The sequence below is a fragment of the Peromyscus leucopus genome, chromosome 1 (genome assembly GCF_004664715.2).
Source record: "Peromyscus leucopus breed LL Stock chromosome 1, UCI_PerLeu_2.1, whole genome shotgun sequence".
Taxonomy (NCBI): Eukaryota; Metazoa; Chordata; class Mammalia; order Rodentia; family Cricetidae; genus Peromyscus; species Peromyscus leucopus.
The window spans coordinates 127,657,783-127,683,161 of NC_051063.1; the positions used below are offsets into that span (position 1 = coordinate 127,657,783).

At 43.2% G+C, this 25,379-nt stretch overlaps 1 protein-coding gene across 1 annotated transcript in view; it reads left to right on the forward strand.

Moving 5' to 3' along the window:
- Cyfip1 (cytoplasmic FMR1 interacting protein 1) overlaps window positions 1–25,379 on the forward strand; it is a 94,364-nt gene that overhangs the window by 35,968 nt on the left and 33,017 nt on the right. Inside the window, 12 exon segments of the mRNA XM_028892598.2 lie at window positions 187–368; window positions 2,924–3,020; window positions 3,113–3,241; window positions 4,309–4,413; window positions 8,984–9,075; window positions 10,238–10,355; window positions 14,339–14,461; window positions 15,310–15,435; window positions 21,279–21,445; window positions 23,346–23,493; window positions 24,508–24,829; window positions 24,832–25,062. Of these exon segments, the coding sequence (XP_028748431.1) occupies window positions 187–368; window positions 2,924–3,020; window positions 3,113–3,241; window positions 4,309–4,413; window positions 8,984–9,075; window positions 10,238–10,355; window positions 14,339–14,461; window positions 15,310–15,435; window positions 21,279–21,445; window positions 23,346–23,493; window positions 24,508–24,829; window positions 24,832–25,062 (1,840 nt within the window).

The window sequence follows — 25,379 nt, forward strand, 5'->3', positions numbered from 1 at the left end:
AAATAAATAATAGTTTTTACAGAGCAGAGGCATGGAAATTGCTCAGACAAGGGTCTCTATGTGAGGTGGAAGGTGATCCTAGAGCCTCAGTGAGAAACAGTGGATGAGGGACCATCCTTGAAGCTTGAACGAAGATCTGATAAGCTGCTGACGAGGGCCCTTCTGCCTTCCCATTTCTGTGCTCAGAGAAATGCCATCGAGCGTTTCTGTGGGGAAGTGAGACGCTTGTGTCATGCTGAGAGGAGAAAGGATTTCGTGTCTGAAGCCTACTTGATCACATTGGGCAAATTTATCAACATGTTTGCCGTGTTGGATGAGCTGAAGAACATGAAGTGCAGTGTGAAGAATGACCACTCAGCATATAAGAGGTGAGCTCGAACCTGCAGCATGCAGTAGGTCTGCCTAGAGAGGTCCTGTCTCAGCCTTGCGAGTAGCAGGTGCATATCTCCTGTGTGCTAAAATCATTGCTTCTGCTGATAGCAGCTGCTCATCAGTCTTGGGACTGTGAGTACTGCCTACTGAGAATAAGGTGCACGGGGTTGCTGACATTTTAAGGGTCTCTGGTTTTACACATCTTGGGGCTTTCTGGTGAGCCTCAAATGGTTATGGTGAAATCTGTGTGTTTAGTAACCTTGAGACGATAAATACACACATCCATCTCTGTTCACTGTGCATAGGTGGTTGGCCCAGGGAACATCTTCCTCTAGGGAAAGTGGGTTTTTCATCCAAGATGCTGAGCTACAGTCTTCAAGATTGTCATCACACTTGCCTGTCATTTGTGTGTTGAACGACCCTGGCACTTCATTGCAGACATAAGCTTGTACAAACTTGGCCCATGTACTATTGGGAGGTACCTTAGGGTCATATCAAGCATTTCAGGTCCTCTAGACAGCTCTTTCCTATAGTAACTTTCCTTTTCTGAGGGCAGAGGACCAGCCTAGAAAGAGGCCATCAGGGATGTATTAATCAGGCTTTGTTGTTGCTATGATGACATACCTCAATTCTAGATTTAGGGTAGGTCTTTTGACCTTACATGATCCAGGTTTAGACTGGGTCTTTGCACGGCAAATGATCAACAAGAAAATCCTTCGTAAGCATACCCAGCTGCTTGGGTTTTACTTGATTCCAGGTGTAGTCAAGTTGACAATAAGATTAGCAAGCACACACCCTTTATTCTCATAGTCCTTCTGTCTGTCTCTCTCTCATTGACACTCATTTCTTTTGTGCCCAGATGGTAGCTTTTCTATTCAGATTCTAAGTAAAATGCAAAAATAATCCACACACTTGACTGAAATTGAAAACAGTGTCCTTAATCCCTTCCTTTTGTGGTTGCCATGTCTTCTACCCTAGCATCTGTTGGAATCAAGAAGGTAAACACATTGAAAAGATAGTGTTACTGTATCAGTGATATGATTTTACTGTATACAAGTTTTCAAATTTTTTTTTAAGTTTTGTTTTGTTTTTCGAGACAGGGTTTCTCTGTGTTTAGCTCTGGCTGTGCTGGAACTCCCTTTGTAGACCAGGCTAGCCTCAGACTCAGAGATCTGCCTGGCTCTGTCTCCCAAGTGCTGGGATTAAAGGTGTGCACCACCACTGCCCGGCTCAAAATATTTTATTAATTTTTAAATTGTTTATATTCTAATTAGGGAGTTCTGCAGATATCACATGTTGCTCATAGTGCACCCACCATTTCCATTCTGGTCGACAGGGAGGGAAGAATTTAAAGCTGTACTCTTTTTTTTTTTTTTTTTAAGCAATAAACGTTCAAGTTCCTGACAGTCTTGCATTGTATCTTATGGCCTACCTCTTGGTTACATGGCCACAGCCTGAAACATTGTCGTTTCAAGCTGTTCATGAGGAAGAAAGGAAGTGAATTTAGTGTGGATATGATGCTTCCTTGTAGAAACTTGAATGTTTAAGAATCTGGGTTGCATAGATAGATCCAATGGCAGTTTCTATTACGTGTAAAGGTTCCTCACTCCACTCCGCATAGACTCAACGTGTGCCTTCAAGGACTTTACTGTATAAGGCCTTTTGTTTGCCTCCCCTTGTGCAGCTGAATAGGTGGCAGATCTAGGACTCTGGGAGGTTACGGTGCTAATAGTGGACCGAGGCAGCATAAATGGGAGAGGCACTCCTTGGAAATTGTGGTGGCCCGAGAGGGTTTTTGGAAAGATCCTTAACAGTGCATTTCAGGGCTTTGGGAGTCAGGATATGCAGAGGCTCTTCTCTGACAGGGAGACTAGGGGGCCTTTGACCCATAAATAAAAGTGGACATTTACCTGTGTATAGGAGAGACCAGAGTATAGACCCATAAATAAAAGTGGGCATTTACCTGTGTATAGGAGAGACCAGAGTATAGACCCATAAATAAAAGTGGACATTTACCTGTGTATAGGAGAGACCAGAGTATAGACACCTGTTGATGAAGTCAATGGCAGTAGAACACAGACGCTCTTTGGAGCTGTATAAGCTGCATCTAAGTTGTCAAACGGTTTCCCTAGAGCAGTGATTCTCAACCTTCTTCATGCTGATGACCCTAAATACAGTTCCTCATGCTGTGGTGACCCCCAACCATGAAGTTATTTTCATTGCTACTTCATAACTGCAATTTTGCTACTGTTATGCATTGTAATGTAAATATCTGATATACAGGATATCTGATATGCCACCCCTGTGAAAGGGTTTTTTGACCCCTAAAGGGGTCACGACCCACAGATTGAAAACCACCGCCCTTAAAGTCAAGGTCAGAGATGCTGCAAGAGGCTGAAACCATAACCAGCATCTACAATACACATTTGTGTAAATAACTTCAGGTAGAGGAGAGGAATCCTGATTCTCTCCCCACCCCGCTCCCCCACCAAGACTCCCTGTCCTTTAAATCAATTTGTAGATATGTTTTAGAATTGACTTTTCTTTCTAGGGCTGCTCAGTTTTTACGTAAGATGGCAGATCCACAGTCCATCCAGGAGTCACAGAATTTGTCCATGTTCCTGGCCAACCACAACAAGATCACACAAGTAAGGCCCGTGTTCTCCGCACACCATTGACGGCCTGTGTTGCTGGTGAGGCTGGAGCGGGCAGTATCTTATATCTTCCTCTTGTGTTTCAGTCTCTGCAGCAGCAGCTTGAGGTCATTTCTGGCTATGAAGAACTGTTGGCAGACATCGTGAATCTGTGTGTTGATTACTATGAAAACAGAATGTACTTGACGCCCAGTGAAAAACACATGCTACTCAAAGTATGTGTGTGTGTGTGTGTGTGTGTGTGTGTGTGTGTGTGTGTGTGTGTGTGTGTGTAAGGGATGACAACCTTTCTCAGGGATAACGCACAGCAGCACAAAAGGCTGTACTTAGTCTAGTCCTTTGCCAGCCTTTTCTTATTCTCAAGCTGTCCTGTGTGTGGATCGTGTCTCTTGACTGTGCACACAGCCTTTTCTCTTTGCTCTGTTCGCCACCTCTGCACAGTTGGTCTGAGGCACTGTCTGCTGAGTATGCCTGCTGTCCCAGCTTGTGACACATCCTTGTAAGAGAGTACCACAAGGTGATGGGAACGTCCATGACAGTAGAAATGTCATGACTATGACTGTGCTGACACAGGAGCCCTTGGTCATGTTCCCAGGGTACACTGGGGATGTGCACATGACTGTTGCCAGATTGAATTTGTGTTTTACGTAATCAAAGTGAAGTTTAGTGGTTATGCATGGTTGTATATTGGATAGTGCAGTGCTACTCAGGTTACGCTAGTCAATGCTCCTTTGTCTCTTAGTAAGTTAGCCTGGAAATCAAATTATCCTTTGTAACTGATTTCTGTGAAGAAGAAGAAGAAAAAATGCATCCAAAGCACCAGACTGGGAATAGCAGGTATTCAATCACAACAAAACCTTAAAAAAATATACAGCTTAACATACACGTATTCTTGATTGTACATTTGCCCACCCTTGTTCATGATGCTCTAGGGACTGCTTCAAGCACCTGGATTTAGTGTGCATGAAGTTGTTCTCCAAGAATGGACCTGATGACATTATTGAGGAGCCGTCTCCTGATTCTCTTGTGCAGTTGCCCACAGTTAGTGCTGCGCTGTACTCTGCTCAGCAGGCGTTGGCACTTGAGTGTCTAGGGAGAAAGCTGGCGTAGCCACGGAGATGACATATTCAAGGAAAGGGTTTTATTCAAAGGATAGCTCTTTATTTCATAGCACCATTAAAAGGGAGAGTGATTTGTGATTGCAAGTTCACCAGCTTGTCAGTGTGCACCTGTGTAAATTCAGAGTCCAAGTGTAATGTTGCACCATTTTGTGGCTTTTCAGGTCATGGGATTTGGTCTGTACCTGATGGATGGGAGTGTCAGTAACATCTACAAACTAGATGCCAAGAAAAGAATCAATTTATCCAAAATAGACAAATACTTTAAGGTGAGTTTTGATGTGTGTGTGTGTGTGTGTGTGTGTTTATATACGTTTGTATATGAAAACATATATACATGTGAATTTATACATATAAAAAAGTTGTTTGGCGAAGATTTTTGCTTAGATCTGGGCATTGATAATAAATGTATTTATTGATATACTCATTGAATTTCTGCCAAATGAACCTTAAGTGATTGTGATACATACCAGGATGTAAGAAGATAAGAGAGAGTTCTGAGACTGAAAAGGTGACTGCTTTCTCTCTTCTGCTCCTTGCCTTGGTTTTTGCCTGCATTGAAGAGTGTAGAAATGGCATCATATAATTTCTTCTCTTTCGCATCTGGCTGCATGAACCCAACCTTCTGTTTGTAAAAAGTGTCTCTCTGGAATCCAGGGGGAAGGGAGAGAAAGGCTTGCTTATTTTTATCTTATTTTGTGTTAGAACCATTTTAGTAGAATGAAATGTATCTTTCAGATCCAGGAATACAAAGGTTTACGCCTGTATGTTGTTCAGTAACACCTAGAAACACGAAGAACAATGGTCTAGCTCAGCTTCAACGTGCTCCTGTGCCTTTGCCCAGTGTCTCCTTACTGCCAGGCGTCGTAGTAACTGAATACAGATACATTAGTCCCTTTGCTTCTCCTCTCATTCTTGTCTAGAGGCCTTTTAGTAGGAAATTTCAGTGCAACTCAGTAGTCAGTTGCTCTGAATTTTCCATATAATTATTACCGGTTTAATTACAGAAGAGCTGGTACAGAGACGGAGTTCGAGGTTACACACAGTAACAGGAGGTCATGGTTTTGAAGTCTAGCACTAATAAAAAACTGTAGATGTGTAATGTATATTAGGCACACACAGATTTTCTTTTAAGCTATGCATTAACTTTAAAAGTTAATTTCCTTTTTAAGTTTTTATACAAGTATGTGGTGTATAAAAGGGACAGGGACTCCATTTTCTCACCATGAACCTTATTTTTTAAATAAAGTAGTGCATCTAGGACAATCAGTTACATGATTCATACATCTCTGAATAGTTTTTTCAGTGACAGCTGCCACTTAATTATGCAATATAAATAAGCTTGAGATATTGTCCATTCCTAAGATTCAACCAGAATTGGTTAAGACATTGGATCATTACTTGATTTTTTTTTTTTAAGTGGTGTGTGGTTGTATCTGGTTTAGAGAGTTTTGATTAATCACTTTGCAAACCAGAAAAGGCATAAAACAATAGCATCTTTTTTTTATGATTAGCAAATTTTTTAAATTTTATTTTATAATTAATTTAATTTTACATATCAGCCACGGATTCCCCTGTCCTCCCTCCTCCTACCCCCCAGCCTTCCCCCCAATCTACCCCCCATTCCCACCTCCTCCAAGACAAGGTCGACCCTGGGGAGTCAGCTCAGTCTGTTAGATTCAGTTGAGACAGGTCCAGTCCCCTCCTCCCTACACCAAGGCTGAGCAAAATGTCTCAGCATAGACCCTAGGTTCCAAAAAGCCAGCTCATGCACCAAGGACAGGCCCGGTCCCACTGTCTGGGGGCCTCCTAAATAATTCAAGCTAATCAACTGAAGCAGGTTGCTCTGGACACTTCTAGTTGGCTCTCTGGCCCCTCTGAGACCCTAGATACTTCCTTCTGAGGTTTGTGGAGCTTTGAGGAATCTGAGAGTCACCTCATCTTTTTTTTTTTTTTTTTTTTTTTTAGTCAATGCCTGGCTAAAACTAGATGTCTTGCCTGGCATGTTAAACCTGGATTTTCCACAAGAATGTCTGGTCTTTCTAATCCAGGCAATCAATATTGACAGTAGGCTTCCAGGAGGCAGTTTGGTACTTATAGTGCAAGCAGCATTGGTTAAGACCCAAGCTTGAAATTCCATATGCCTGGGTGGAGAGAGAATCTGAGGACTGACTGAGCTGCTTAGTAACTGCATTGGTACCCACCCCTGGTCTAGGAGGATACTGATGCAGAGGGCTCAATAAGATCCACGATGCAGGGCTGGGGAGATGGCTTAGCAAGTTAAAAAGCATCTTCTATATAAGCTCTGTGACCTGGGTTTGGTCCCCAAAACCCACATAAAAAGCCAGATGTGGTGGTGTGCATCTGTAATCCCACCACTCCTATATCTAGATGGGAAAGTGGAGATAGAATTACCTAGAAGCCCACAAGCCAGTTAACCTGGAGTATGCAGAACAGCGCTGTGGTTATTCGAATGAGAAAGATTCCTCAAAGCCTCAGTTATTGGCTTTTTATCATAGCAACAGAGAAGTAACTAAGACAAGGAGAAACAGAAAGAGGTCAGGATGCAACAAGGTAGAGGGAGAGAACTGACACCTGAGGGTTCTCCTTTGGCTTCTACATGATTGCTGTGGAGTAGGCAGCGCTCGCTCTCTCTCCAGTAATAATAATAATAATAATAATAATAATAATAATAATGTTATTTATAAGTTATTAATATAAGTAATTATATTACTTATATTAATCAATTATTATTAATAATAATGTTATTATTTAAATAATAATTGATTAATATAAGTAATATAATTAAATAATAAATCAAGTTATTATTGTTATAAAAATCCACAGTCCATGTCCCCACAAGCAGGAAGTTGAGTCAGTAGCTATTCGACTGGCATGAAGCTTGGATAGAGGTCATGGGGTAAGACCTTTGCATTTAGGGGAGTAGGTAGACAAGGGATCTGAAAAGAGCATTAAACATGAAATAGTATTAACAAAAAGGAACGCACAAATCAGTTTGTGGTTCTTCCCTAGGTCTCTGTCCTGTATTCTGGCTTTCTTCCTTGATGCAGGGACATACCTTCTGTTTTAGTTAGGGTTTCTGTTGCTGTGAAGGGACACCAAGACCACAGCAACTCTTTTTTTTTTTTTAATGATTTATTTATTTGTGTTTTATATGCATTGGTGTTTTGCCTGTGGGTAGATCTGTGTGAAGACATCAGAGCCCCTGGAACTGGAGTTACAGACATTGTGAGCTGCCATGTGGGTGCTGGGAATTAAACCTGGGTCCTCTGGAAGAGCAGCCAGTGCTCTTAACCTCTGAGCCACCTCTCTAGCCCCCACAGCAACTGTTACAAAGGAAAACATTCAATTAGGGATGGCTCACAGTTCAGAGTTTTAGTCCATTGTTGTCATGGTGGGAAGCGTGGCGGTGTGCAGGCAGACATGAGCCACGAGGCCTAGCTTAAGCTGCAAAGCCTACCCCCCAGTGACACAGTTCTGCAACAAGGCCACACCTATTCCAACAAGGCCACATCTCCAATAATGCCACTCCCTATGAATCTATGGGGCCATTTTCATTCAGACCACCACACTGACTTTCGAGCTACAGCTTTCTGCCAGGTGTGCTTACCCAGAAGAGGATCTCTTCCAGTTTTCTTCTTAAAGATAATCTTAGCCAGCATTCGCTTTTCAAGATAAGAGTTTAGAATTGGTATTCTGGTTTACAAACAAAAGCATCTTCCTACTGACATATTGATCTGGGTTCCATCAGTGCAGCTCTGGGCTGGAAGTGTAGCTTGGTAGTGGAGTGCTCGCTTGACACACACGTGATCCTGGATTTTGATCCCTAGCAACAATGACAAAGAATTAAACTTAATGAAAACTGTCAGGTCCAAAGGAAACTCCATTTCCCCAAACCCCAAAAGGCAGAAGGGACAGTTGGCTGTCTGTGGTGCCTGTCAGCAGACCAGCCTGTATCACAGGTACCTGTTACTCATGTCCAAGTCCAGGCTATAGCATCCTAGCTCCTCTCACCTCCCCACACTAAACTCCCTCTGGCTCTTGGGCTTCTCTTCCCCCTCATTCTGCTTGTAATACCCCTGTTTTTGATATGTTCAAGCTCACTCTCTCTTTTATTCTCCCTCTCTTCCTCCCTCTCTCTGTTCCTCTCTGCTCTGCTCCTGCATCACACTGTGTTTTCTCTATTCTCTATCTCCTGCTATTCTCCCTCTGTCTCACAGATAGCCCCTCTCGGCCCAGTCTGCTGGCCATGTTCAGTCTGCTTCTTTCTCTCTCAGCGCTGACTCTTCCAGATGCCTCTGACTGTTCTCTCTCTTGTGTCTACAGTGAAAAGCTTCCCCTTAACCATACCATGGAACAATCATATCAGTTCATACAAAAAGAATTAAAAAAAAAACAAAACTTTTGGGCCTTCTACTACATGAACATGATCTGTTGTTCCATCTACTGAGAGTCTTCTCTAGAATTTTAAGGATAGGATTTTTGCTTTGAGGTCTTAACACATCTTTTGTTCATGAGTATCTGGATCTATTCTAAACTGTTTTCTTATGAATTCTCATCTTCTAAGTGTTTGTTATTAGTATATAGAAATGCAGCTGTGGTTGTAGCAACAAGGGAGGTTAAGTCTTTAAACATACTTCTCTGTGTTGTTTCTAGATTGTATTTTGTTTCTTTTCCAAGAAGATATTTACATACTGAGTGATTTACAGCTGTGTTTAACCCACGCTAATAGTTAGCATTAGTCATTTTCCTTGTGGTTATTCATTTGGTGACTGGATATGCAATGTAATATTCTCTCTTTTCATTGTGTGAATGCAGCAGCTGCAGGTGGTTCCACTATTTGGAGACATGCAAATAGAACTGGCAAGATACATCAAGACCAGCGCTCACTACGAGGAGAACAAGTCCCGGTAGGAAGAGCATCAGCTGCCTGCTAGAGCTTCTTGCCAGCCCTCTGGGCACCTCCATAGTGTACATTTCCTCATCTACAGTAATACTTTGACATTCTCACACGGGTGGAAACCAGTGTCCCAGATGTGGCTGTTCGTGTTTAAATTCATTGATGAAAGCACTACACATTTTCGTTTCCTTAGTAAAGCAAACCACATTTTGAATGTTCAGTGGCCAGTGACTAGCATGTTGGACAGCATAGCCTTAAAGTGTTTTTATAATTCTAAAGATTTCTGCCACACAGTGTTGGTTGAGAATATAGAAATATGAAAATAGTTTTCCTCAACCCATTGGTGTGGTGAAACATGCCTGTCAGCCAACCCTGGAGAGGATCAGGGATATGCATGTATATTAGCAGAGGTGTCTGTCAGCCAACCCTGGAGAGGATCAGGGATATGCATGTATGTTAACAGAGGTGTTTGTCAGCCAACCCTGGAGAGGAGCAGGGATATGTATGTATATTAGCAGAGGTGTCTGTCAGCCAACCCTGGAGAGGAGCAGGGATATGCATGTATATTAGCAGAGTTTACAAAATTGTCACCTGAGGGCTAAACCAATCTAGGCCTATTTTTGTAAGGTCCCTAGAGCTGAAACTGGTCTTAAATGCTGTTTAATGGAAACAGTTTTTTTTTTTAAAAAAGATGACTGTAACAGCTATGGCAGAGGCACTGTGGCCTACAGATCCTGAAGAACTCTGTCTTTATGCAGAGTAATTTCAACTGTGAAGGTTCTGTAGCTTATCATTACAACCTACTATATGCATACAGTCATCCTTATTATACATTCTACATAGCCCATTGATTTGTTGAGTGCTCATACCCATAACCAACCTGCATTTACCACTCAGCTGTGAGGTAGACATTACATTTCTCCCTTAGGGGGTCAGCAGACCTCTCCTAGTAAAAGCTATGTAGTACATCCTTCAGGTCTTCTAGGCCTCAGATGGTGTCTGTCACATATTCCTTATTTTGTTTTTTTTTAAAACAATTCCTTTAAAAAGAATGTAAAATTCATTGAATGTTCCTAGCACCACAAATAGTGTCTTCCCATGCTGCAGTTAATACTGTACCTGGGCACTGTGCTGGTGCCTCGAGTCATCCAGGGCTTTCTCTCCATGCCCAGGTGGACCTGCACATCCTCAAGCAGCAGCCCGCAGTATAACATCTGTGAGCAGATGATCCAGATCCGTGAAGACCACATGCGTTTCATCTCTGAGCTGGCACGCTACAGCAACAGTGAGGTACCCAGCTGCTGCACCATCCAGGCCGCACCCAGAGCCATGCAGGCACTCGAGTGTTGCTCTTATTCATTTGCACTCCAATATTAACATTAATTGCTTTTTAAAATGTCAGATTTTTTTTCAAACTCATTTCTTTAAATTGACCAAAACCTGAATAGGGGAAGATCCTCAAACCCAAACCTAAACACTTAAACAAACAGAACCCTCATAATTGATGCATCAGTGCAGCTTAGCCTTGTCTGTATCTGCTAAGCCGTATAACATAGAACCTTGCATCAGGAAATTACTGATAGGGCCGGGCTGGTAGAACACTTGCCTAGTGTGTATGTGATTGGTGAGTGTCAGCCCCTGTGAAAAGGGGGATGGGGTGAGAGGGAGGGAGGGGAAAAGGGGCAGAGGCAGATGAGGGTGAAAAAGGAAAAAGAAACCATGGTAGGGATTCCAAAAGAAAAACTAAGGAGAGGGTGAAGCAGTAGAAACTGGATGGAGAGGGAGACTGTTCAGGGAAAGGAGAGGTTTTCTGATCTGCAGGCCTTGTCATGTCTAGAAGGGAAGTCAGTCCCAAGGCCTAAGGTAACTGGAGCCTCCAGGTCAGTACAGGGAATCCTCTGCGGGTCTGGATTGGGTTCACTTTCTCTGTCAGTTAAAGAATTAAAAGTCGGAGAAAAATCAAGCACAGCAGGCAGCATCAGGGGAAATCTCAGACATAATCAGTCAATGGAAAACACTTATTAAAGATAACACACACACACACACACACACACACACACACACACACACACACACCACAGCAAGGCACATGGAAAGATTCCCTGCAAAGCAGAGGAGGGACTCTGGAGTTGGTTTCACTTCAAGGGGTACAGATTTTAAGGGTTCTTGGTGTGCTAGATTGGGGGGAATCTTTTCCTCTATTTAGGGTTAGTCAGTTTAAACAAAGGAAGAGAAGCTGATAGACCCACAACTTTGGATAAATGTGTTCTGGTCTAGCCTTGGACTTGTTGACCTGGTCTGCCTGTAGGGGGCGCTCCTGGAGGAGAAAGCCTGTCAGACCCTTGTCTCCCTGCTGTCTTGGTCTCAAGTTAGGAAGGTGGGGACAAAGCAGGGTTTGTCACCTTTGTTATCTGTCTGTGGTACCTTTATCGGCCTCTCCAGGGGTCTGTTTAACTCCTAGTCCCTTAGCAGGGGCTGTCTGGGAATCATGGGCCTAGAGAGTTGAGTTAGGAAGAAGAGGTTTATGGAGATAACTCCACTTACAGTACAATTCAGTTATTGACATTCCACAACTGAAAGATACTCATGCATCTGATGAGCTGTGCAGCCCTCACGCAGTCCATTTTACCATTCTTATTATCCCAGGGGAATTCCATGCCCATCAGTAGTTCTCCCCTTTCTCCGACAATCTAATTTGTGTCTCTGGATTTGCATATTTGGAGCGTTTCATGTAAGTGAACCGTACAACATATAATGGTCTCTTACAGCTACCTTCTTTTTCACATACTGTTGCCAGTGGTTTTCTCTAGTGTAGTGTACATCAATTCTTTATTCTGTAACAAAATAATATTCTGTCAGATGGGCATGCCACGCTTTGTTTTATCACTAGTTGATGTTTGGGTTATAAGAATGCTCTAGAAAAGTGTATGTATGAGTTTTTGTGTAAGAAAACAGTTTTTCATTCCTTTCAGAGAAGAGACTTAGAGTGGAATTGTGAGTAATGACATTTGCTCCAAAGACCAACACTTAGGAACTGACAGATCGTGCCATTTTACATTACTGTCAGTAGTGTATATAATGGTTCTGATTTCTCTGCATGCTCATTACCTCTGATTAATGTCTGTTTGGGGGATTATTTCGAAGGTTTTTGGGTCTCACACATAGCCCAGGGTAGCCATTGAACCCTCAGCCTTTTGAGTGTTGGGATTACTGCATGCACCACCACACCTAGCTTTTTATTTTTGATCCTGACTGTTGTAGTGAATCTGAAGTGATTTCTGGTTGTGGTTTTGCCATGAGTGTGCTGTCAGGGGCATAGATGAACATGTTTGTGTCTTTCTTCAATATTAAAATTTATTGACTAATGATACATTCACAGATTGTTAATTTTATTGAAAGCGTTTTGCTGTGAAGTTGCAATGTCTTGATAGCTGAGGCAAAGGGAGATTCTTCTATTCTGATCTTAATTTGCTTATATTAACTCCCAGATCACACGTTACAAATCATGTGGTCACTATATCTCTATATATGTGTGTGCATAGGTTACAGAATGGCTACAAAGGGTCAAAGAGGCTGCAGCAGAGGTCAAGTAATTTTTTTTTTTCAAAACAGGATTTTTCTCTGTAGTTTTGGTGCCTTTCCTGGATCTCGCTCTGTAGACCAGGCTGGCCTTGAACTCACTGAGATCCACCTGGCTCTGCCTCTGGAGTGCTGGGATTAAAGGTGTGCGCCACAGCCGCCCAGTGAGTTCAAGTAATTTTAAGAAAGGAAGCCTAGGCTGATAGAAATGCAAAGGGCTCTCCTTTTGGGGTCAGAGGCTGAACCCTGTGTGAGGTCTGCTACAGGCACTTATGCTGCTGGGTCACAGGTTTGAGCTAAGCCCCAGGGTTGAGTCAAGCTGTAAAGGCAAGGTTCAGGACCAAGGAGGATGTAGCAGCAGAGGACAGGAAGGTCCAGATTCATGAAGAGGTTGCAGTTCATTCAGATGGCCAGATAAATGTATCAGTGGATGAATAGGCTGTGTCAACCATGGGGACCATGCTGAGCTGAAGCCCTGGGAAATTTGGGCTTTCTTGACACACAGACTGGGTGGTCAGGTGATGGTCTAGGTGGCTTGTTTCTATGGTGTCGTTTTGTATCCATGTTCATCTCTTTATGGGATCTAAGTGAGGGAATTAAACTCTTAACTTGGTCTGGTGTGGTCAGATACGTTCTCAGACCTGCTTTTCCTGTATGATTTTGATCTACCCACCTATTAAAATGATTTTCATTGACTTTGGTAAGTTTATGGGATGGCATCCTTTTTACTCTTAGGGATCAGTTATTTATCCGTGTGTTCCTTGTAGGCAGGGCTGTACAGACTTCTCTGCCTTCCAAGAGCCTGACTCAGCCTGTTACTGTGTTTGCACTCAGAGTAGCGTCAAATGCTGCTTGTAAAATGAAGTTCATGAGGGTAAGGCCCAGCCTGAGAAACCAGTTTCTAACAGTGTGAAGTAACTTAGACCAGAGTGCAGCCTCGTCTCAGCGGGCTTGCATGGCAGCTGTCCTCTGACTAATGCTGTGGAGCATCTTTTCGTGGATTGATTGGCAGTTGGACATGTCTTTTGCACATTCAGGGGACTGAGCTTATAGCTCAGCACTGGAGTGTTTGTCAGCCTGTGTGAGGTCCATCCCCGACACTATGCAATCAAAACAAGACAAATAACAACCAAAAAAACCCAAACAAGAACAAGACTTGAAAGTGGTGCAGACTTGTAACCCCGGTGCTGAAGAAGTAGATGAAGACTGGCAGTGACTTCAAGTCAGTCTGAGCTGTGGAGCAGACCCTGCTCGTTTTGCGTTTTTTTTGCATATGTGACTTTGAAATCGATCCCTCAAGTAGCATCTATTTCTGGATGCTACGTGAGCTTGTCCAGGGGAGAGGAACAAATGTCTATTCACCCCAGTTAGTGCACTAATGGCAGACCAAAGAAACCACTCTATCCAAGTCCAGTTCGTGACCTAATGAGTTTAACTGGGGTTACTTGCAGGAACGTGGATGGTTTACCGATAGTTACATACCACCGAACCTGCAACCATTAACTGCTTACACACCTGAGGGGAGAAGCAGGGCCTCCGGCGACCTCTTCACACAGCCCTCTTGAATGTTAATAGGTCCCCTGCGAGAGCTCTAGAGTCCAGGAGGGCTAGGGTGACGTCATACCCAGGGAGCTGTGTTCCACAGCAGTGAGTAAGGAGGGTTTTCTGTTCATGCCTTTGCCTGTGTGCCCTAGGTGGTCACCGGGTCTGGCCGGCAGGAGGCCCAGAAGACAGACGCTGAGTACCGGAAGCTCTTCGACCTGGCTCTGCAGGGCCTCCAGCTTCTGTCCCAGTGGAGCGCACACGTGATGGAAGTGGTAGGCACAGCGTTCCTCCCCCCCCCCCCCCCCTCCCCCGTATTTGGGAATTTGAGTCACTAAATGTGCAGCCACCCCTGATTGGTGAGAAGTGCTGTTCCTCCAGAACTCGTCCGTGTCACATAAAGGGCCTCATTTTTGCGGATATAAATCTGAAGTGTGGCGTTACGATCGTCATCAGGTTTATTTTTCTACACCTGTTTCTTTATTTGAGGCAGGGAGGAGAGCGTGCTAGGGCACACGGTGGGGGTTAGAGGACAACTTGCAGTGGCCAGACTCTTTACCAGTGGTCAAATTCGGGTCATCAGGCTGGACGGCAAGTGTCTTCACCCTCCCACCAGCCCTCATTCTTCCGTTTTGACTGCCGTTTTACTCTTCGGAGTTGTAGCCGTTAGTGTCTTTAAGGTTTAGTAGAAAGTTTCTGGTAGCATATACAGATTTAAATAACTGTAAATTGCATATATTTTTCCGCATTAAAAGTTTATTTTAGTCAGATAAAAAAGTACCTATTTGGAAGCCTACATGGTCATTTGAAAGGCAGATTTTCATTTTAAACACAAATAAGTTGCCTAAAGTTTTGCTTATCAGCATATAACATTTTGGATATTTTGCTTGAGTTCATTCTAAAGCCTGGCTTGTATGACTTGAGTGCTGTTTTTTGGAGATAATTGTGTGTGTGTGTGTGTGTGTGTGTGTGTGTGTGTGACAGAGAGACAGAGACAGAGACTTTGAGAAGGCAGTATATGTTTAAGGTCACCTCTCGGTGGCCTTAGCCATGGTCTTGTGAGTCCAAAATCAAGTATTTTGCTTTCAGTGTGGAATGTCTTTCCTCTTTTTGACTGCATCAGTATTCCTGGAAACTTGTCCATCCGACTGACAAGTACTCCAATAAGGACTGCCCCGACAATGCTGAGGAGTATGAACGTGCCACGCGATACAACTACACCACTGAGGAGAAGTTTGCCCTGGTGGAGGTGAGAATACCTGCTCCCTGTTCCTATCACTGCCTTTCAAAGGCAATGGGAAAACATGAAGAAACTGATGCTTCTGCTTGTATGGTAGGCAGCCTAGTGCCTCTGAGAGAGAGAGAGAGAGAGACAGAGAGACTGTTAGTTGCTTAGGTATGTGTTGCCAGCCCATCTGTGAGTGCCTGTGAGTAGAGAACAGTTTCTTGGAAGTGGAAAGACAGGTGATAAATTGGGATTTGGTTTCTGCCCCCTGAGAGGAGAGTCATATGGCAGGCTCTGGTTGTTTCCTACTCATAATGGCTACTAATTCTTGACCCTCACTTGTCTGTTACTCAACAATCTTGAGCTTCCTTCCTTCCTTCCTTTTTCCTTCTTCCTCCTTCCTTCCTTTTCCTTCCTTCCTTCCTTCTTCCTTCCTTCCTTCCTTCCTTCTTTTTAAGTTCTTTTTTTTCCTGGGCCTTTTAAATGGACAAAATTTCTTGATTCTAGTTTTATGATTGGTGTGTGTGTGCGTGCATGCCTACGTGTGTACGTGCGTGCGTGCATGTGTGCAGGTTTTATGTTTGCCACATTCTGGGATCGAGCTCAGGTCATCATTTAGAAGCTTACTAGCGTATACATTTAAAATAAGCCTTTTGTATCTCACAGTGAAAGACATTGCAATTTCCTGTCAGGATATATGTAAATCTCAAGATGATTTTAGAGTAATGTACCCCCCCCTCTCTAGTATGTCATATATCTATCTCTCCATTTGTTTTGATTTTTTTAATGTCTATCATATATCTCTGGAAATTCTAGATAATTTTTTTGTTTCATTTCTAGGTGTTGGCTCTTATTAGCTGGTGCAGTTTTAATGTTTCCAAACAACTATTTAAATTGTAAATTTTAAGTATTTTTCTTTCTGTCTACTGACATGTCTGAGCTCATTAATTGCAATAAAGTATTCATAGATTTTTTTTTTTTTTTGCAAAGGGGAGTTTTCTACTTACACCAGCCACAGAATCCACAGATGGTGTGTCAGCTTAGTTTCTAGCCTTCTCTTTGTTTTTGTTCTTATTGGCTGTTGGTATACATTCTTTGGAGAAATATCTTTATTCAGATTCTTTACCTATTTTTAAAATTTATTTATTGAGTTGCAAGAGTTTTTTATATATTCTAGATACTGATTCCCTTTTTAGGTATTACTGTTAAAACTACCCTTACTTTTTTTTATTTTTATTTCTGCGTACATGTCTGTATGAGTGAATGCCAAGTGTTTGTAGGGGGTTGTCTGTGTATCCTGAAGAAGTCTTTGGATCCCTTGACGCTGCAGTTACAGGTGGTTGTGAGCCACTCGACATGGGCGCTGGAAATGCAGCGTACTCTGCAAGGACCTCCATGTGCTTTTTACCTACTGAGCCGTCTCTCCAGCCACAGTCCTTAATATACGAGGGTGTGATCATACCAAGCCTGTTGATCTAGCTCTTACTGTAAAGGACCCCGACTTTTTTCTTTTGCATGAGAATATCCAGCTGTCCCAGTGTTTAATGAAAGGGTAATCTTTCCCCATTGGACAGTTTTGGCACCTTGTTGACTGCTGAAGATCAATTACTTGTCAGGATTTAAGATATTATGTTCCATTAATAGAGCTGCAGGGTAGAGGGCATATTCTTTTGTGTTTGAATGAAATGTTCTGTACATATCTGTGAAGTCCATTTAGTTTATAATGCCTGTTAGTTCAGCATTTCTCTGTTTAGTTTTTGCCTGGATGACCTGTCCCTAGATGAGAGTCGGGTATTGAAGTCTCCCACTATCAGTATGTGAGAGTCAATGTGTGATTTAAGCCGTAATAGTGTTCCTTTTACAAACTTGGGTGCTCTTGTGTTTGAAGCATTGAAATGTCATCTTGGTGGATCTTTCATCTGATGATTATATAGTGTCCTTCTCTCTTTTGATCAGTTTTTATTTGAAGTCTATTTTGTTAGATATTAAAATAACTACACCAGCTTGCTTCTTAAGTTTATTTGCTTAGAATATCTTTTTCCAACCTTTCCCTCTGAGGTAATGTCTGTCTTTGATATTGAGGTATGTTTCTCATATGCAGCAGAAGGATGGATCCTGTTTTCCCATCTATTCTGTTAGTTTATGTCTCATTATGGAATAGAGTACACAGATATCAAGAGTTATCAATGACCAATAATAGTTATTTCTTGTCGTTTTGTTGTTGGTGATGGTGGTGTGGTGTGCATGCACAGGTGTGCATGTGTGTGCTTCCCTTCTTTTGATTTTGCTGGTGTGAGATTATTTCCTGTGTTTTCATGTGTGTAGTTAACTTCCTTCCTTAGGTTGGAGTTTTCATTCTAGCACCTTCTGTAGGGCTGGATCTGTAGATTGTTTAAATTTGTATATTGTTTAAATTTGACTTTGTCATGGAATATCTTGTTTTCTCTATCTATGGTGATTGAAAGTTTTGCTGGGTATAGTAGTCTGGGCTGACATCTGTGGTCTCTTAGTGTCTGCAAAATGTCTGTCCAGGACCATTTGGCTTTTAGAGTCTCCATTGAGAAGTTGGGTGTTATTCTAATAGGTCCGCCTTCATATGTTACTTGATCTTTTTCATTCTTTGTTCTGTATGTTTAGTGTTTTGATTATTATGGGGGGGCACTTTTTTTTTCTGGTCTAATCTATTCGGTGTTCTGTAAGCTTCTTGTACCTTTATAGGCACCTCCTTCTTTAGGTTAAGAAAATTTTCTTCAATGATTTTGTTGAAAACATTTTTGGGCCTTTGAGCTGATATTTGTCTCCTCCTTCTATTCCTATTATTCTTGGGTTTGGTCTTAGTGTTCCAGATCTCCTGGATGTTTTGTGCCAGGAGTTTTTTAGATTTAACATTTTCATTGACCATTATATATATTTCCACTATCATATCTTCAATGCCTAAGATTCTGTTCTCTCTTCTATCTCTTGTATTTTGATAGTGATGCTTGCCTCTGTAGGACCTGTTTGCATTCCTGAATTTTTAATTTTCAGAATTCTCTTAGTTTGTGTTTTCTTTATTGCTTCTATTTCCATTTTCAGGTCTTTGAAGGAAACAGTTTTGTTTCCTTCAACTGTTTGTGTTTTCTTGGCTTTCTTTAAGGGATTTATTTATTTCCTCTTTAAGGACCTCTATCATCTTAATATAGTTGGTTTTAAGGTCTTTTTCTTATGCAACAGCTATGTTGGGATATTCATGCCTGCTGTGGTAGGATAGCTGGGCTCTGTTGGAGACACATTACCTTGACTGTTGTTGATTGTGTTTTTACTCTGGTGTCTCTGTATCTGGGCTTGGGATGATTAAAGTCTAGGTGCTGATTTCTGGATTTGTGTTTGTTGGGTGGGTGGTTTGTTCCTTGGTTTCTGTTTCCTCTCTGGCATTTTGGAAATTGTGGTGGTTGTGTATTGCCTGTTTTTCTGGCCTGTTCAGCTGATGTGTTCACAGGGAATGCCTGCTGGGGTTGAAAGCTGGGTAACTGGGATAAGTTGGGGAAATTGGGAAAGTTGGGCATGGGGTCAGAGAGGAAAGGGAGACCACAGCAGGTTTCCAGCTACAGAGCTGGGGATGAGACTGGGGGAGTGGATATCAGGAGCAGTAGGAGAGGTATGGGTCTGCCTTCAGTCTACTTGTTGCCCTGGGAGGAGTTACCCTCAGGGTTAGCAAGGGGTACCTTTGGGGTCTAGGACAAAGCAGCAGGTCAGGTGAGGGAGGTTAGGGAGGGAGGGAAGGCTGCAGCTGGGGTTCTGTGGCAGCTCTAGGGACAGACTGGGGGATTGGGTCTGGGGGGACAGAGCGGAGCAGGTCTGCAGGCAGCCTACCTGGTTTTTTGACAACTGTGGCCTATGATTTTCTCCTTCTGGTACTTGGAGAGCTAGTCCTTAGGAGGAGGTTTGAGCTCAGACTTGATTGTTCCAAGCCCTGTGTCCAAGTATGTAATGTCTTCAACAAGTATGTAATGCTTCAAATTAGGGAAGCAACCAAGAGCAATAGCAGTAGTCTATATTGGTTTTTTGTTTTGTTTTGTTTTGTTTTTTGAGGGGAGGGGTCTTGGAATCCCCTGGCCAACAACTCAAAAAGAGGTTTCTTGTGTATGACTCTTGCAGGGAGCATTATCCCCAAATTACATTACTTCATTTAAATGTGTGTTTGTGTGCGTGCGTGCGTGCGTGCGTGTGCGTGTGCGTGTGCGTGTGTGTGTGTGTGTGTGTGTGTGTGTGTGTTAGATGCATATACACCGTACAGTGTTCTGTTACATTTCACGTAAACAAAGTGACATGATTTTTCACACATCCTTACTGTTATTCATCTGTGCTTTTCACCTGTCCCTCTGCAGTGTTGTCCTTTCCCCGACCAAGTTACAGCACCTTCCACTCCCCACACCTCCCCTCTTCTCTCATTTCCTCTTCATAGGACCTGCTTTCCTCTCCCTGCGGCTCCTCCCTCTGCCTCTTGCTCCCTTTCACTGTCTTGGTTTCTGTGGTTGCTGCAGTTTCCTGATCCTACCTATGGTAATGTCTACCTTTTTATTCTCAATCTGATCATGTATATTTTATTGCTTTTTCCTTGGCCAATCCTGCTGGCCATTTGTTAGGTTTTTTTTTTTTTTTTTTTATTCATTTACTAAGCAACTATTGTCTTTGTTGATCACTAATTGAATTTCTTTTCTGTTTTATTATTTTTTTTCTGGTGTGTGTGTATTCATTCCCATATGCTTTTAGTGGCACACTTTGCTGGTTTTTTTTCTAAATTTGTGATAACCATTCCATAGCTATTACTTTCAGTCTTTGCATTTCTTGTTTGTTTTTCAAGACAGGGTTTCTCTGTGTAGTTTTGGAGCCTGTCCTGGAACTCACTCTGTAGACCAGGCTGGCCTTGAACTCACAGAGATCTGCCTGCCTCTGCCTCCCCCCCCCCCCAGTGCTGGGATTAAAGGTGTGTGCCACTACTGCCTGGCTGTCTTTGCATTTCTAATGTACATATTCAAAGCTTGGCCTCACTTTACTCAGTGCTTTCATTTTTATTCTGATGTCATTACCATGTGCTTTTTAGTTTATTTGGCTTATTTTATATGGATGGGTGTTTTGCCTGCCTGCATATCTGTGTACCACTTGTGTGCCTATTGCTCATGGAGGAAAGAAGAGGACATTGGACTTGGAACTGGAGTTACAGGCGATTGGGAGTCACTATGGGAAAAGAAGCTAGTGCTCTTAACTGCTGAGCCATCTCTCCAGCCCCTGCCCTATACACCTTTTTAAAGTAAAAGTTTCTCTTTTTTTTAAAAAATTTTTTCTGTTTTAATCAGAAAAACATAAAGTCCTCAAACAGTTCTCCAGCATGAACACATGGAAACCCTACATGTGATTTCAGGGAAATGTATAGCCCCTATGGAACTATCACAGAGTTAGAATTCAAGCAGTTGGCTTCATTTTTTTCTAGGCTCTTTCCACATATATTAAATCAATGTCCCATTGTTTAACAGATGGAACTTAATATACAAACTCTTGTAACTTCTTTTTCCTTCTGGTTATGTTCATATTTGCCTTTTGAATGTGTACGTCTACGTTTGAAGTCCATCAGGGATGGACATGATGGACAGGGTGTCCATCATATACTGCCATCCTCAGGATACTCATGGTGGGATGAGATGAAGTCAGTTCCAGGTAGGCACAGAACATACTCAGTCTCCTGCTGTGGGGAAGATGGTGATTGGACAGGTAGCCTTGTACTGGAAAGGAAGGAAGCCGAGGGAAGATCTGTGAGTGAGAGAGACTTCCCAGGCAGTGACAGACTGCCTCCTGTCCCCCTTCAGCCACTGAAAGCTGTGTCCTTACAGGTGATCGCCATGATCAAAGGCCTGCAGGTGCTGATGGGCAGGATGGAGAGTGTGTTCAATCATGCCATCAGGCACACTGTTTATGCCGCACTGCAAGACTTCTCCCAGGTGACCCTCCGAGAACCACTGCGCCAGGCCATCAAGAAGAAAAAGAACGTTATCCAAAGGTCAGCCTCCCACATTCCTCCTTCACAGCCCCAAAGCAATGGATGGAGCTTAGGTTCAGACAGATGGAGTGTCTACGTTCTTAAGAGGGCTCGGTGCATTCATCTTCAACTCCTACTCATATTTCTGATGAATTACATAGAATGTGGTGGGTCCAGTTAATAACCTGAGCAGCAGTAATTAGTTTCCTACTGAGTATTAAGGAGTTTAGAGACCCAGAGTCAAGAGCATATTCCAGTCACCAGGTATTCAGGGCTATAAGGTCCCACACTCTAGGTCATCTTTAGCAATTTTCTTTTAGACTATCCTCTAAGTCTGGCAAAAGTGACCTAGATATGGTAAATCTTGGAGATCTTGAGAGTTTTTAATGTAAGTTTTATATATAAGTTTACTATCAAAGAAACATGTGTAAATGAAACCTACCAAAGTTCAGGAATGTATAGTGTTGTTTTGCTTTACAGTTACCTAAGATAATATGTTTTTTAGCATTAACAAAATTCTATACTGTGTATACATTCTAATTATAAAGTCTAAAATCTAAGATGCCCCAAAAGTCTGAGAGAGAGAGAGAGAGAGAGAGAGAGAGAAAGAAACATGGGTCTTGAGCATAAGACGTACTCTACCACTGAATTCTAAAAATCTAAAACTTTTAAAATGACAGTAAAATGACGTAGTAGAAAATTGCCTCTTGAATTAGATCATTTTATATGCAAAATTATTTTAAAAATATATAAAATTGTCATCTGCTATGTGTGTAATTTGTATATAAAATTAGTATCCTATTTAGACTTGTATCTTATCCCCCAAGAAAATTTATGTGTATTCAGATATTCCCACCCCAGTCAGATGTGAAACCCAAAACCCTTACTGTTCCAGCCTTTCTGATAACAATTTTGTTGGAGGCACATTAGGTATAGAAGTACTTGTTGAAGGGATGGAGCGGCAGCGGTGCTCGCGGCTGGCCGCGGCTATCACAGCGGCCAAGGTTTGGTCGGTGCTGAATACCGCGGGTATGGTTACCTTTTTAGAGTTTTATTAGGAGGAAGGAGACAGAGAGACAGAGACACCGCGCAGAGGGGACATACGGAGAGAATACGGAGAGAGAGCACGTGGGAGGGCACGTCCGCTTTTTAGGCTAGGTCGCCATCGCAGCCTGATGATGTAATAAGGACAGAATCCTTATACTTGCCCTTGACAAAAACCAGACCTGTCCCTCCAGCCAGAGAGTCTATAGAATTATAGAATGCATACTGTACTTTGGGTTTTTGTTTTGTTTTGGTCTGGCTTTTGGTTTTTAAAGACAGGGTTTCTTTGTGTAGCCCTGGCTGTCCTGGAACTCACTCTGTAGACCAGGCTGGCCTTGAACTCAGAAATCTGCCTGCCTCTGCCTCCCGAGTATTAGGATCAAAGGCATGCACCACTCAGCTGTACTTTGAGTTTTATCCAGAGCTTTCCACATGAGGTTACCAGAATCAACATAAGATGTCTCTAGTCCTTCTACCCCACCCTAACAGTACAGCCTGTTGGTAGTGGGGTTACATTTCCAGTGAGTCAAGATGCATGTCCAATCTTCCTAGTCCTGTTGACCTGCAGGAATGATTGGCCACAGCCAGGTAGAGCTCTGCTGTCTGGGTGGGCTTTTGAGAGTCCTGTTCTCCTTGCCCTGACTTGGCTACCTGGCTTGTGTTCATGATGCTAAACCTTGTTTCTTGGCGCATTGGTGCAAACTCCCGTCTTTGGGGACTGGTAGCACTTTAAAGAATGCAGTTTTTGTGAGTTTCGTATGAACTAGACTCTTGCCGTGTTACTTCAGCCAGCGTAGTTTCTCTGTGCATTGGTTGTGAGGTGGAGAGATGCCGTGATTGCAGAGATCCCCATCTGATGCCTCGATGGGCTGTTCAGTGTTCTGCAGGCCATCAGGAAGACTGTGTGTGACTGGGAGACTGGGCACGAACCCTTCAACGACCCAGCTCTGCGGGGCGAGAAGGACCCTAAGAGTGGCTTTGACATCAAGGTGCCACGCCGAGCTGTGGGACCCTCCAGTACACAGGTTCTCATCATCTTTGTCCTAGAACTGTGCTAAGGGAGGTGGAGGAAGTGGGAGGCAGATGAGGCAGGACTGAAATAGTTGTGCCATGGTCTGCTCAAGCAAATCCTGTTCTGCCTGGGGTTCTTCTTCTCTTCTATACCTAGCCCAAGTGAATCTGAAACCTTAACTGAGACATTCCTGTGAGTATCTGGGTTGTTCATTTAACTGCAGACGTCATGTGATGCCATTTCTACTTCCGTCTGTGAAATAGATTCCTACATTTGCATATTTATACTGTGTTTCCTTTTTGCTTTTTGGAGACAGAGTCTCATGTAACCTAGGGTGGCCTCAAACTTCTGATCATACTGCCTCCACCTGAGTGCTGGGGTTACTCGATGCTCCTCCACACCCAGCACCGCTTTTATGTTTTAAAGAAGAGGGTCTTAATAGCCATGGCTGGCCTGGTGCTCGCTGCATATCTCAGGGTTAGCCTCAGACGCATAGGCAGTCTCCCTGTTTTGGCCTTGTAGAATTGCAGGCACCTGCCAGCAGCACGTCTATGTTTCTCTATCTGTGTTTAAATGTATGATTGTAATTTCCACATTAAATCTATATATTGAGTGTTCCTAAAAATGAAATGTTGCTCTCCTGTGTCATGGTCTAAAGCTGCTGTTGGTGCTTTCTCTTCCAATGTATGTAGGCCTTCCTTGAGGTGCTTGTCACTGGCTCACACTCCGTTTTATATGCTCCTCTGCTTTGGAACCTGTCCTTCTTACACGTTTCTCTTAGAGGCTTCATAATCTCTGTCACTCCTCTAGAAAGGTACCAGCAAAGCACATGGCTGGGTCTGTGTGTAACCTCTTGAGGATCAGGAGGAAGGCTCTTGGCCATTCTTGGGGTCTGTGTGAGGCACAGCGCTGCCCTCCGCTCTTCCATTCCATCCGCCTGTCCCTGTGTCCCCCCCTTCCCCAGACCTGTGCATCATGTGACTAACGGCTCTCTCCCGCTTCTCCTTCCCTGTCTGTCCGTGTCTAGCTCTACCTGGTGCGCACTATGGCTGAGTCCTTGAGCTCTGCCGAGCTGCTGCGGCAGCTCAAGTCTCTGGGCATGGAAAGGCTCTTGCATGTGGTAAACGCGTTTCTGAGGCAGTCGTACACCTATCCACCTCTTTTAACCTTTGGTGGTAAGACATCGTTTGTTTTTCTTGTTGATGCTTATGGCAAGGAGGTGAGCTGCTCCTCTACACAAGAAGCAGCATCTTGGCTATGTGGAGACCCCGGGCCCTCTGGACAGCCTGTCTGTGGCAGGCTGATTGCGGGCATGGGACTTAGCCAAGGTGTAGTGGAGCAGTTCTTCTTCTGCAGATTTTCCCATTTGATGTAACTAATGTACCGTTTATATTTTTTTCCCTACAAATATCTCCTTGGATAATACAGCTTTACATGGTGAGAACTATGCTAGAGTCCCTCATTGCAGACAAAAGTGGTTCCAAGAAAACCTTGAGAAGTAGCCTTGAGGGGCCCACCATATTGGACATAGAAAAATTTCATCGAGAGTCATTCTTCTACACCCACTTGATAAATTTCAGTGGTAAGAGACAGTGCTGACCAGAATCCGGCCTGGCATGCTCTAACCCTGCTAACACCACCTGGGACGCTTCTGCCTACCTGACCATTCTCCCGCTCATCTCTTCATGCACCCACATGGTGCCACGTCCTAACCTTTGTGGTGGTGGCCAGACATCCTGGAGATCCCCCAGGTCCCTTGCCATCCCTAGCCTCTGCCATGGCCTCTGTAGGACATGGCCCTTAGCAGGACAGGGACCCCAGGGCTTTGGCTGGCCCTGCCATGTGAACACAGAAGCAGGATCACAAAACAGGGAAATGTAACCCTCTTACCTGGATCAG